At 40.3% G+C, this 12,654-nt stretch overlaps 3 protein-coding genes across 4 annotated transcripts in view; 1 reads left to right on the top strand and 2 right to left on the bottom strand.

Annotated features, from left to right (window-relative positions):
* The window catches only part of bco2b (beta-carotene oxygenase 2b), a 52,680-nt gene that overhangs the window by 8,832 nt on the left and 31,194 nt on the right, over positions 1-12,654 (top strand). The gene's annotated exons all lie outside the window — the stretch shown is intronic.
* LOC102314150 (HLA class II histocompatibility antigen, DR beta 4 chain) lies at positions 2,592-6,053 on the bottom strand. Of its 2 annotated transcripts, none has more exons than XM_005949420.2 (6): positions 5,903-6,053; positions 5,542-5,814; positions 3,658-3,871; positions 3,493-3,560; positions 3,279-3,404; positions 2,592-2,951 (listed from the first exon to the last, which is right to left on the bottom strand). In XM_005949420.2, exons 1-6 carry the CDS (start codon positions 5,955-5,957, stop codon positions 2,926-2,928), a joined length of 762 nt encoding a protein of 253 aa, XP_005949482.1. In that variant the 5' UTR covers positions 5,958-6,053; the 3' UTR covers positions 2,592-2,925. The 2 variants fall into 2 exon arrangements, with proteins under 2 accessions (XP_005949482.1, XP_005949483.1); XM_005949421.2 differs by having other exon boundaries at positions 3,279-3,392; positions 5,903-6,049.
* LOC102314653 (H-2 class II histocompatibility antigen, A-U alpha chain) lies at positions 7,489-9,025 on the bottom strand. Its single transcript, XM_014329993.2, has 4 exons — positions 8,953-9,025; positions 8,634-8,882; positions 8,100-8,384; positions 7,489-8,013 (listed from the first exon to the last, which is right to left on the bottom strand). Exons 1-4 carry the CDS (start codon positions 9,008-9,010, stop codon positions 7,883-7,885), a joined length of 723 nt encoding a protein of 240 aa, XP_014185479.1. The 5' UTR covers positions 9,011-9,025; the 3' UTR covers positions 7,489-7,882.

Below are 12,654 nucleotides of genomic sequence, written 5' to 3'. Positions count from 1 at the left end.
AATGTTCATTAATTAATGGTTTTCTTTCGTTTTTGACGTAATGCAGAATATTTTTATAAAATCCAGAACAGGAAAATCACCTTCATGTTTTTCTGTGTTTTATCTTCAGCTACTTTGACACAAAGGCCTCTGCTGTGACGCTCACACCTGTGATAAAGTCTTGCGTGTGTCAGCTTCCTTTTAATAGGTACAAAAATATGTAAATGTTCTGATCTGAATTATATTTCTGACTGTCAAAATTTCCCAGATTCAAATCGAATCGAATCGAATCGAATTAAATCGAATCGTGGATCGAATCGATTCGGGACCTTGTGAATCGGAATTGAATCGATTCTAGAAATCAGTGACGATACCCAGCCCTAATTAATAGCTATGTTGTGCCTGTACTACTTTGAACATACTGTCCACAGGCTCTAGATTTATTTTTATGTTGATTGTATTAAAACAAAGAAAACAATCTGAAGTTGTTGTTTTTAAGTTATATATACAATGATTTTACCAGTCCGGCCCACTTGAGAATAGACTTTTCTCCATGTGGCCCCTGAACTAAAATGAGTTTTTTGGATTTTAGTGCTGCATTTGATTTAATAAATCATGATCTACTGATAGATAAACTAAAATGTTATGGATTTTCACCGGCTGCTTTGTGCTGGATGGAAAGTTATTTGTCTGGAAGAAGGCAAAAGGTTTATTATAACGGTTATTTCTCTGAGGGCTGTGAAATGAACTGTGGTCTACCCCAAGGCAGCTACCTCGGTCCACTTCTCTATTCAGTCTTTACAAATGATTTGCCGTATGTCCTGGATAAATCTCATCTTGTAATGTATGCTGACGACTCCACCATGTTTTATTCAGCCAGTAGCTACTCTGAATTGACAAGCATGTTACAACTAGATTTGCTGAACGTGTTTGACTGGATAAGTAAAAACAACGTGATTTTAAACGTGTCTAAATCCATGTTAATAGGAAGTAGAGGACGCTTAGTCAACAGCTCACAGCTAAACCTTTCCATAGCTGGATCGGTATTAGAACAGGTCACCCAGACTAAATTACTTGGTGTTACCATAAACCACCACCTTTCATGGTCTCAGCACATCAACTCTGTTATTAAGAAAATGGGACAGGGCATAGCTATAGCTAGGAAATGCTCCTTTTATATCACTTCTTCAATTATGAAAGATGTCATTAACGCACTAGTATTATCTCATCTAGAGTGCTGCTCAGTCATTTGGTCTGCAGCTAACAAGACAGATCTGAACTTCAGTTAGTCCAAAATAGGGCGGCCGGATTAGTGTTAAGGTGTTCATATTATACAGATATTGATAAAATGCACGGTAAACTTTATTGGCTTTCTGTACAAGCTAAATTAGACTATGGCTTACTTGTATTTTTAAAGAAAGCAATACTGGTAAACACACCACACTTTTTTATGCTCAGTTGCAGTATCCAGATGAAATACATCATCATGCTACACGATTCTCAACTAACCACAATTTAGTAACTCCTCGAGTTAAAAGTAACTTTTTGAAAAACTCTGTTATATTTAGAGCATCTTTTCAGTGGAATAAGTCGCCTTATGCAATTAGAGAATTGGCTTCTATTCATAATTTTAAAAATCACCTAAAAGCCTATTTAGGCAGTTTGTAATGTATTTGTAAAAATTGTAGAGGGTAATATCACTTATAATGGAAATTATGTATTTTGTTTGAGTGTTTTGTTTTGGTTTTTTTGCTTTTTTATATAATTTTTAATATTCACATGTTTACATTTTCAGAATTGTAAAACCTTAATGTGGATCTAAGAGCCAAATTATGTGGACAATTTGCATCCAACTCATTGTGTAACATTTTATTTGGTGGTATTCGATGGTTTGGGCCCCAGGAAGACTAGCAACCACTGTTGTGGAAGCTAATGGGGTTCCTTATAAATAAACAAACAAACAAATAAACAAACCCCTGATGTACGGTCTCTCACATGTCCATAACGTCATTCCTGTGTTATCAGACCTTCCCTGTATGTTGTATGTGATGCTGGTGATTGTTTACTTTAAAATATGGAGTTTGCAGCAGGCAATTAGTTATGAGGATTAATAAAATACCGATCATAGTTCGTCCGGAAGTATCGCGTTCCTGATTGCCCTTCGCAATAAGAGCATGACAGCAGATTATATTGGGGAAGCTTTTATTTTGTATTTATTATTGTGAAGTAGTTCCTATGTACCGACGGTAACTTAACCTCGCACTAATGCTGTTTAGTTGCATAGTGTGAGCAGTTTGAAGTGTACTAAATTGTTCTGATCTATATATGTCTATATCTGAATATGTCACTTGTCTATTCTCTTTATTTATCTTCTATTTGTATTGTTTATTTCCTTTGTAGAAAACCACACACATGTCCACGCAAATGTGTTTACAGCCCCAGGAATTGAGTTGTGACAATAAAAGTGCCTCAAACCGAACCTCAAGCTACTTCCTCTATACTCTGGGACAATGTGGCCTTAAGTGGTGTTCTGGCCAACACACCGGGATTTTGTTACATCATTAAAATCTTCAGTATGCCATTAACATGATGCAGGTAAACAAACAGACAGCTGAGAGTTTGAGTCATTTATTTTGGAACAATGACCTCCAGTAAAAATGTGTGATCTATAGTAATCAGATGAGCAGAAACACCCAAATCATTCAGAGACGTGGATTACAGGGATTACATTACATGGATTAAACAGCAGAGATGCACAGTGAAGCACAGCAGGGTCTACATTAGACCTGATCCAAGACCATCCCAGTAAAACCAAAACACCCACCAACAGCTGTGAGAGGGTCCTGGATCAGGTTCAGAGTCTAGACTCATCTTCATCATCAGTCAGCTGAACACAGGAAGCAGCTGCTTTTATAACATCAGACAGAACCAGGACCAGGAACAGGCTCAGTTAGTGGGAACCAGGATACGACCTGAAAGAAGAAGAGACGAGGACACAGTCACCAACAAACACATCATGGACACTGAATTTAAACTGATCAATGCCAATGATTCAGTAAAGTTTTATGTTTCATGTTTTAAAAACCTGTGTTTGAAACATTAATCTATCTAACAGGGGTCTGAAAAACAGCAATGGTCTAAAATTGGGTGAAATGTTAAAACTTCAATATATAAAAAAAAACACTGACGTAAACCAGATCCAAACCAGTTTTAGGTTAATGTAATGTGGTTTTACTTTTGGACTGGTCTAAACTGGTTTCAGGTATGAACTGGTCTGTGAGTGAGAGTCCTGCTCTGACCTCGGGCCTTCCTCTTGTAGTAGATGAATCCAGCCAGAGATAAGATCAGACCCAGGATCAGTCCTGAGGCTCCGATGGCGAGCTTGTTCCTCTCTGACTCAGGCATGGACGAGTCTGAGGAGGGATCTGAGTCACACAGGTGAGAGTCAGACAGGTAGGTATGTACAGGTGTGTACAGGTGTGTACAGGTGTGTAGATACAGACAGGTATTTACCCCAGTCAGTGATCAGAGGTTTCTCCAGGCTGGCGTGCTCCACCTTACAGGAGATCTTCTCCCCAGACCTTCAACACAAACATCAGTGACTCTCAGATCGTAAACTTTTAAACTTTAGTCCAGACTTCATATCAAAAGTCTGTTTCTATGGATTATGATGCTCACCTGGGTGTGTACTCCAGGTGTGAGTGGGTCTGGTAGTACCAATCACCATCTGCCATCTCCTCGGTGGAAGTGACATCAGAGGTGACTTCCTGTCCATCTCTCAGCCAGCTCACTTTGATCTTACTGGGATAGAAGTCATAGACTCTGCAGACCAACATGGCAGGATGCTGACTGGAGAGAGGTGTCATGGAGTGAAGTCTGACATACGGCTTAACTGGAAGACAATATGAGTTTCTGTTATTGTTATTATCACATCATCAGGGATGATTGTATACATGTGCATTAATAAAGATACTGTCAACAGCAGAGTCACATATAACCAGTCTGACATCAGATGATGAATCAGCTGTGAGGAGAAACATCAGCAGGCTGTAAACATCATTTATTTTACGTAACACATGAAGAACTGTATGTGCTGGAAATCTACCAGACTCGAACCTGGATCAGTTTTTATTAATATCCAGCAAAGTGCTGACTCAGAGTGACATCAGTATGAACCATCAGTGAACTGATCCTCCTGCAGATCAGCTGCTGTGGTTTGAAAGTAAAATCTGACACATGGAGACCTGATGATAAACTATCGCTATAGATCATCCACACATAGATGAACCCAGCATGCTTTCACTCTGTTTAATATCAACATCAAACTAAAGGACTGAATCCATAGCTGGTCCCAGTCTGGATTTCTGCTCATCCAGCTGTTTGATTCCTGAACAGAAATTATTAAGTGCAAATGATTTAATATTGATAGATACACTTTTTTCTTTTTACAGTGTTTTTTGTTGTTTGTTTTTTACAACTATCCACAAAATCAAACTCAGAAACACTGCGAGCAGCTGATGAAAGAATGTTTTACACTGGGTGCTGTTTCATTACACTGGGGAAAGCTGGTGATGAAAATCTGTAGGCTGAACAATGATGGTGGAGGAGATCATGATGGTGGTGGTGAGCAAGGCCCTGATGGAGGGGAACTCTGATCAGACTGTACCATACAGAGCCTGAAGGGGTCACTGTGACTGTTTATTAGATCATATTTCTAACCAGTCACACACAGATGGGTCACATAAGAGCTGCTGGAAACCTCTCACACATGCTTCCTTCTCTAAGGTAACACCATCTCACAGAAAGGAAGTTACTGCTTTAAACAGCCTGCTCATCGACACATGGTTCAACACTCTTGATGCATTTAGGTGCAATTGTAAATATAACCATCTAAGACTCTAAAGCAATAAATGTAGAACCAGACAGCTGCTGCTCTCCACAGGAGGTCTGAGCTGGTTCTCCTCATGTTTCTCTGAGCTGCTGCTGCTGGAAGCTGATTTCATCCATAACATGAAGAAACACTTTATAATCTGTCTGTTGTTAATTTAATCAACAGAAAGCTATATTCTGTACACAGGGCACAGGTTGTGTGTGACATACAGAGCTCACTGTCACTTTAAAACAACCACAGCTAACAGAAAGTGCTGTACATCAGAACAAATAATAAAAATACATAAGATATGAATTTAAAAAAATAAAGTTAATTAATTAAAAGAAAAAGCTATGTCTGGCAGTCTGGCTGAAGCTCAGAGCCAAAGAATAAAAATGAGGTTTAAGATGTGTTTTAAAAGTGGACAGTGAAAGGGCCTCTCTCATGTGCACACACACACACACACACACTTTAAATAACAGCAGCTGAGCTCTGTGTTTATCAGTTTGCCTGTCTCACCAGCAGGGAGCGCCACAGACTGAGGTTAGCTATGTGGAGTCACAGTCAGGGCTGTGATCAGTGATTTATTACAGTTATTGATCACCAGAGTCTGACCTGCAGCTGTGAGTCCATCATGAATGATTCAGAGTAACATGAACAGCTGATGATGTCACACAGACCAGCACACTCACCTGATTTAGACAGAGGGTTGCTGTACCAGATACCAATGTTGTGTTGGCAGTACGTCTCCTTCTGAGCTCTCCATGCAGCCATCTGTCCCTTATCTTTGTTCCAGATGTCTGCGTTATACACTCCAAACTTAGTGAATCCAACATACTCCCCCACGCTGCTGCTGAACCGGGCGTACTCGATCTTGTTGTAATAGTAAGAGAGGGTGAACTCGATGTCCTTCAGCTCAGTGGAGTTAAAGTCACAGCGCCCCACATAATACTCCATGAATCCATCTGAGAACAAACAGAACCACACAGAACATCAGACTGTGGCCTGATCCCTGACCAGAGTATTGATCAGTGATCAGTGTATTGATCATACCTGCTGTGCTGAGGCTGATGAAGAGGAGGCTGAGGCAGAGGAAGGATGAAGCCATGTTCCTGAGTTCTCCTGACAAACTGACTCAGTCTGACTGAGAGCTGCTCTAAAAACAGAGGACAGGTCACATGACCACAGCGTCATCTGTTACCAGGAAGAACTCCGTCACACCAGCTCACACTCTTTTTCATTGTGTGTGTGTGTTAGAGTCCATTAAAGCTTTAAAAGCAGACAGCAGCACTCTGAGACATCATCAGCACATTTCCTCCTTGCTGCATTCAAAACCTTCTGTTTTCATTTATATTTCAGTCACAGTCTGCACTCATGGATAAATCTAGAATAATTATCTGCAAACACTAAACCAGCTCCTAACATCAGCACTGCTGTAATAATAATAAAACATCTGTTCATAATTTCCTCCTGTTTATTAATCAATAAAACAATCCACTCTCTTTCAGTACTTTTCAGTCCTGCATCACACTGTTTATACTCACACGTCCTGTGTCTATATTTAAAATTAAAAGGACAGAAACACTCTTATTGTGAAACATTTCCATGGATTTCCCTGCGTGGGCAGCACAGATCTCATGGATATGATTGAAATATGTCTCAAACTTGAAATTAGGCATGTATTCAAATTAATGTGAAGTGTGATGTCATCATGTAGAGATCTTTACAGCAGCTGAATCATATTTCACTGTTACATTGAGAGTAAAGGTTCAAATTAGCTTTAAATGTTTGACCTTTTTCATACTGAAAAATTCATATTCAGCTAATAGATGCTGATTATTAGTGAGCAGATCATTTTTAGAGTAAATGTAAATGTTGCTTCAATCATTTAAATGTCAGATATTAAAACATGTTACAGCACGAGTATAAACATGTTAGCTTCATTTAAATAAACATTCATTGACTTTTAATTCAACTGTCTGCATCAGCATCTTTACCTGATATTTAGTTTTACATCTTTGCTTTGCATTATGATCAGTCGATGAATCTCTGCCTTTCAACATACAGATGAGTTACAGCTCAAAGTCTGACACACACACACACACCTGAAATCTTCCTTAAAAGCTGGAATTTAGTAACACCATCAGTGACCAATGTCACAGATGGTGTTACAGGATGATTAACAAGAAGCAGACCCTAAACACCTGAACCCACAGAGACACACCTGACTCAGCTCTTCACTGACTCAAACCACAGAGTGAAATGGATCCATGAACATTTATAAAGACTTAAGAGCAGCGGTCTCCAACCTTTTTTGTGCCACGGACCGGTTTATGCCCGACAATATTTTCACGGACTGGCCTTTAAGGTGTCGCAAATAAATACAACAAAATAAACTAGTACCGGTACTGAAAAAAAAAGATTTATTCACCACACGTGAAAAGACCCAGGAAAACAGAGTTAATGATAAAAACAATAACAAAATAACGCTGAAAACCGATAAAAACCCTGAAAACAACACATTTCACTCCTGAGCCTCAACTCTCACGGCCCGGCACCAAACGACTCACGGACCGGTACCAGTCCGAGGCCCGGGGGTTGGGGACCGCTGAGTTAAAGAACAGCCTCACACAGATTTGTGGGTTTATTACTCAGATGTTTTATTGATATATGAAAATGTGAAACAGTTTGATAAACAAAGAATCATTATAGCAGTTTATGAACACACTGAGATCTCCTGACACTGAGTTCAGATAAAACTGATTTCAGTCTCATTGTTATATTTTGACTTTGTGGAGCTGTGGTGGGAGAGCGGCTGAAAGAAGCTTTGATTTTAATTCCATAGTCAAACTTTATTGACACCTATGATGACAGACAGAACAGGTGGAGTTCTATTATTAAAGCATGTCAGATGAACAGGTAACAGGAAGCAGACAGAAAAGAGGAATCAGATGTTCACTACAGGTGAACTCTCTGTACACACACATACAGCACAGTCTGATTATGAGCTCATTGTAGAACTATGTGAGCCAATCAGCTGCACTCGTTTCCTTTGACGAGGAAGAAGGTTCCAGCAGCCACACCGACCAGACCGAGAGTCAGACCCACTCCACAGAACACAGAGGGTCCAACACCTGGATCAGAGCGAGCGGACGCCTCCACCTCTGGAGACAAAGAGGAGAAACTGTGAACCACACACATCTGTCTCATCTGTACCTCTTTCAGTGGTCTCTGTTTAAGTTTTTCTCACCATAGAATTTGGTTGCTGGTTCAGTCAGGGCCAGATGTTCCACTTTACAGCTGTACACGTCTCCCTGCTGTGGGGTGAAGTCCAGTCTGGAGATCTGGGTGAAGGTCCCATCTTTGTTGATGTAGGGAACATTGATGCTGGATCCTTGTGTGACTTTCTCTTTGTTCTTAGTCCAGGAGACGTTGACAGGAGCAGGATAGAAACCAGTCACATAACAAATGAGATAGTTCTTCTCTCCAAACTCCACCTCATCTCTGGTGTAGATCATCACACCTGAAGGAGCATCTGTGCACAAACACATCAGGCAGAGGAGGATCAATTTAACACAAATATAAACATGTCAGGTGGAAGTTTCTGTACACATAGTCTGAATGTGGTTAATGTGGAATAATCTCATATATTTAATCTGTTTGAATCTTGCTGTGTTTGATTGAACAGAATATATCAATGCTGATGATGTCATCAGTGTCTTACTTAACAGAGCGTGCAGATAAACACAGGTGAGGTGAGACAGCTGTAAAAAGTTTTATTTACCACGTTCTAGAGGGAAGTCCTTCATGCCTTTACGACTGTTCTGCATGTTAGCTCTGCAGACCTGTAGATTAGCCACAGATGATTCATAAGTTCCTTCCTGGTAAGTCATAGGATCAATAAAAGGAGGCTGAGGGTAGATCATCTCCTGTTTGTTGAAGTCTGCGTAGGCAAGCTCTTCACCATCCAGTCCAAACATCAGCTCTCCATAAGAGTCTGAACAGCCAATGATTTTAATGTCACCGTGTTGACCTGAAACACATCAAACACTGATCAATAATCTCACCAATAACCTGGTGACAGTTTGCAGAGACAAACTCACCGTCAGCAGAGACACAGAGGACACAGGAGAGGAAGAGGAGCAGCTCCTTCATCTTCATCAGCAGCTCTCTGACAGTTAAACTGAGTGAGTGTGTGTGTGTCTGTGTGTGTGAACCTCACAGAGTGTGTGAGAGTCTGTGAGTGACTGAAAGTGCAGCTGAGCTCTAACACACAGCAGCCAATCACAGAGCTCACTCCCCATGATGTCATCAGTGTCCAGGCAGACAGCGGCTGAAGGAGAACACGGTATGATACAGACAGCTCTGATCGATAATCAATATTTATAGATTCTCCAAAATAAATTTCCTCTGATTGCTTTCCACTCTGAGGATTTTCAAAATAAAACAACCTTTATTTTAATAAAAATGATTCCGTTTGTTTACAAACACTGTGAAATATGAGTTGATGTCTTATTTAATTAGTTCCCAGTTTAAAACACACCTGAGTTCATGTGTGTTACTGTGGAGCTGAGAGTCACAGCTGTGTTTGTCAGCAAGAAACTCCGTAAAACTTTTACAAACACAAAAACTCCATCATATGTTGTAGAGGCATCCATCAGCCTGGATCGGAGTCTTTGCTTGGCTGATTCTGGCCCCGGGCCTTATGTTCAACACCTCTGATTTAACCTGATCAGCTTTCAGAGATTATCCAGAGATTATTGATCACAGGTACAGGATCAATAGTTAACATTTCAGAGGAGCAGCTGAGTTAGAGCTGAGGAGGAGTTTAAACTTTTTCCTCTGCTGATAATCAGCCAATCAGCTCTTTGCTGTCACACAGCTCACCTGTGCAGGTGAGTCAGTCCATCTCAGATCATTGTGGTTTTTCTACATCACTGATTTCATGAAAATGTGATGGTCATGTAAGATATATGTTTAAAGATAAGATACTTATTTAAACATGTAAGATATTTATGTTTTAAAGTGGTTGTCGACGTCCAGCATGTTTATTGTTCACACACTGACATGTTTGAGCATGAATATCTCACATGCTGTTAAAGATAAAAGCCTGAAACTTTCCTTCATCATTCTTAACATCTCAATGAACCAGGACCTGTAACATCAAACAATCTGTATGTTACAATAAAAAAAATCAAGCTGTCCTGTAAAGTCTCATGTTTGAAGACTCAAATGGCCCTCCAAAAACAAGAAAAAGAACTTAATACAAGTTATTTTTTGCTTGAAATAAGTGAAAAAATCTGCCAATGGAACAAGTGAAAATTCTCTTGACAAGATTTCTTGAAATAAGACAGTGAATCAAGCCTCACGAGATCTTGAAATTAGCTGGAAAAACTCATTCTTAGCTATATTTTACTAGTGTTGTGAAGCAGAGAGAGATAAAGACTCGAAAGGACTTGAAATTCAAAATTTCAGACTTGTGACTTTACTCGGACTTTTACACCAGTGACTTGAGACTCGACTCTGACTTGCCTGACATTACTTGAGACTTGACTTGAGACTTGAGGATAAAGACTTGAGACTTACTTGAGACTTGCAAAACAATGACTTGGTCCCACCTCTGCTAGTTACTAGGGAAAGTAACTTTGGTTTTACTCAGAATTCTCTTGTTAATGTGTTGCTTCTGTAACTGGATACCCAGCCAGAGTGCCAGTCTTCTAGCTTGCTTACTTGCCACAAGTGCACTGTGCCACCTACCAATAGAAAGGAAAAAATAATGTGCACATTTCCACGAGAGAAATCCCACGCCTGATTCTATCCTAGCCTGCTTTTTACATCCAACACAAAAACTGCAGTCGTGGTGCTTTCGATTGTACTCAGAACTCGGAAATTCTGCCTTCTGAATAGGAAGATGTAGGTAACACCAGACTGCAGATGAGCTGCATACAGGGCTGGACTGGGACAAAAAAATCGTCCCGGGCATTTTGACTAGAGACCGGCCCACCATTATAGGAAAAATCATAAAGCCTTTGAATGAAAATAAACACTGTTGTGACAGTGATGTACACTGTTCTGATGGTATATATGCATCAATCTATCAATCGTTTGTTGTAAGATTCAGATAATTATTTTTTAAAAGCTAGACATTTTAAATGAGAATAAGAAAGAAAAGTATTTCTTTGTGCCCCCTCTCCCTGTTAATGCCCTACATGCCCCTGGCAACACTTTGCTAGATCCGCACCTGCACAGTTACCAGCTGTCAGCTATTTAGAAAAGGATCCTGGTGTTATTTGTCTCTCAGAAACAGTTCATAACTTCCCTTCAACTCATTCATGTCACCTAAAAGGTAAACCTGTTTCTCCATCACCTGTTCAGCTCTGATGATTCAGTAAGGACATCTCCTGGTTTCATCTTCATGTTTCCCTCTCACCATATCCAAACCGATATCATGACCAGCAGCTTTACAGCTGTGGCTCCAGCAAACATCAGCTGATACTAGAAATTAATATTAAATAAATTCTAACAACAGCTGATCAAGCTTAAACGTGCTGCTGTTGTTTAGCGCGACATCCGCTGGTTTCCTCTTTCTGGCGCAAAGTGGGCGATAAACAAACAAGAGAGAAAAGCCGATCAGCTGATCATTGATCAGTTTCATGATTGAAGTAGAAACAGGAGAGGGAGGGTGAGAGGATGAGAGAAGAAGAGGCAGCTGTGCAGCGTAAACACAGAATAACTCCAGCTTTGTGTCTTTTTCATTGTAGCTGAAGTCCGGGACAAACTGTGTTCCTTTTCACCTCAATACGAAACGCGTAATATTTTCTCTGAATACGAGACGATTCCGTTTTTTACGGGACGGTTGGCAACTCTAATAATTAACCTTATGAACAAAATAAAGTTCAACATCAGTAACATAGCACCCACCCAGCTGTATAGAAACTCCGTCATGCTAGCTAGCACGCAGTACGAAAAAGTCAGCATAACGAAAATAAACTCCACCTAAACTTGGTTCATATCTGACCCAGATGGACTGCAGGTTATAACTTCTTACCTGAAGTTCAGTTCACCTGACACTCTCGGACCAGCGGCCACTTCGGGTCTCTCCTCTTGCCTCCCTTTTCCTTCATCCACCTGCTGCCTCCACCACTTGCTAATGTTATTGAATCTGTGGAAGCTCCGCGATAGCCACCACACGAAGTAACGAATAACGAGCCTATCTAAATCCCAGTAACGAGTAACGCGTTCCCGGTTTTGGCATAATAACTAGTTACCGTGCTCGTTACCACAATAATAACGTAGTTACTGTAACGCGTTACTTAATAACGCGTTAGTCCCAACACTGCTCCTAATACTTCCTTCCGTTTCTTAACAACTAAATGCCATGTTTTGATTGGTCGACATGGTACATTTTTCAAACAATGTGAAAGGGTGGGGGGTGTTTTGGTTTCATCTTTGTTCACAGGCTTTCGAGTGTTTTCCTTATAAAACAGTTTTTACCGTTTCTTCCCGCAGTAAATATAAACAACGATAGTATTCAGGAAGAAAACCAAACATTGCATATTTTATCATAACTCTGGTTTTACGTGGCCGATCAACACAATTTAAAAACTGGTATAAAGTCCACACTTTTCCGTCAGTTGTTCCGTCTGTCCTGCTCACATCTCCAATGGTTGTACACGTTGTCATTAACGTGGCTTCACTCCACATCAGCCGCTTTGCTAAAACACCGGTGTCGCACATAAGGACGCTGTCATAGCCTGTCAACGACGTTGATTATCTGCGCATATACGTGAATGTGAATCGCGTGC

This window comes from Haplochromis burtoni, unplaced genomic scaffold (genome assembly GCF_018398535.1).
Source record: "Haplochromis burtoni strain Fernald_Lab_line unplaced genomic scaffold, NCSU_Asbu1 Contig_649, whole genome shotgun sequence".
In the NCBI taxonomy this organism is placed as follows: domain Eukaryota; kingdom Metazoa; phylum Chordata; class Actinopteri; order Cichliformes; family Cichlidae; genus Haplochromis; species Haplochromis burtoni.
This window is presented reverse-complemented; position numbering and strand designations above follow the sequence as displayed.

Bases quoted from the DNA above. Each gene is read 5' to 3' on its own strand.
- LOC102314150 (XM_005949420.2), bottom strand. From the start codon at position 5,957: ATGGCTTCATCCTTCCTCTGCCTCAGCCTCCTCTTCATCAGCCTCAGC. The intron at 3,561-3,657 runs GTGAGCATCATA...TTTGTGTTGAAG, and splicing joins CACCTGGAGTACACACCCAG to GTCTGGGGAGAAGATCTCCT. The intron at 2,952-3,278 runs GTCAGAGCAGGA...TTCTTCTTTCAG, and splicing joins CTACAAGAGGAAGGCCCGAG to GTCGTATCCTGGTTCCCACT.
- LOC102314653 (XM_014329993.2), bottom strand. From the start codon at position 9,010: ATGAAGATGAAGGAGCTGCTCCTCTTCCTCTCCTGTGTCCTCTGTGTC. The intron at 8,883-8,952 runs GTGAGTTTGTCT...GATGTGTTTCAG, and splicing joins CCTCTGTGTCTCTGCTGACG to GTCAACACGGTGACATTAAA. The intron at 8,014-8,099 runs GTGAGAAAAACT...CTTTGTCTCCAG, and splicing joins ACCAGCAACCAAATTCTATG to AGGTGGAGGCGTCCGCTCGC.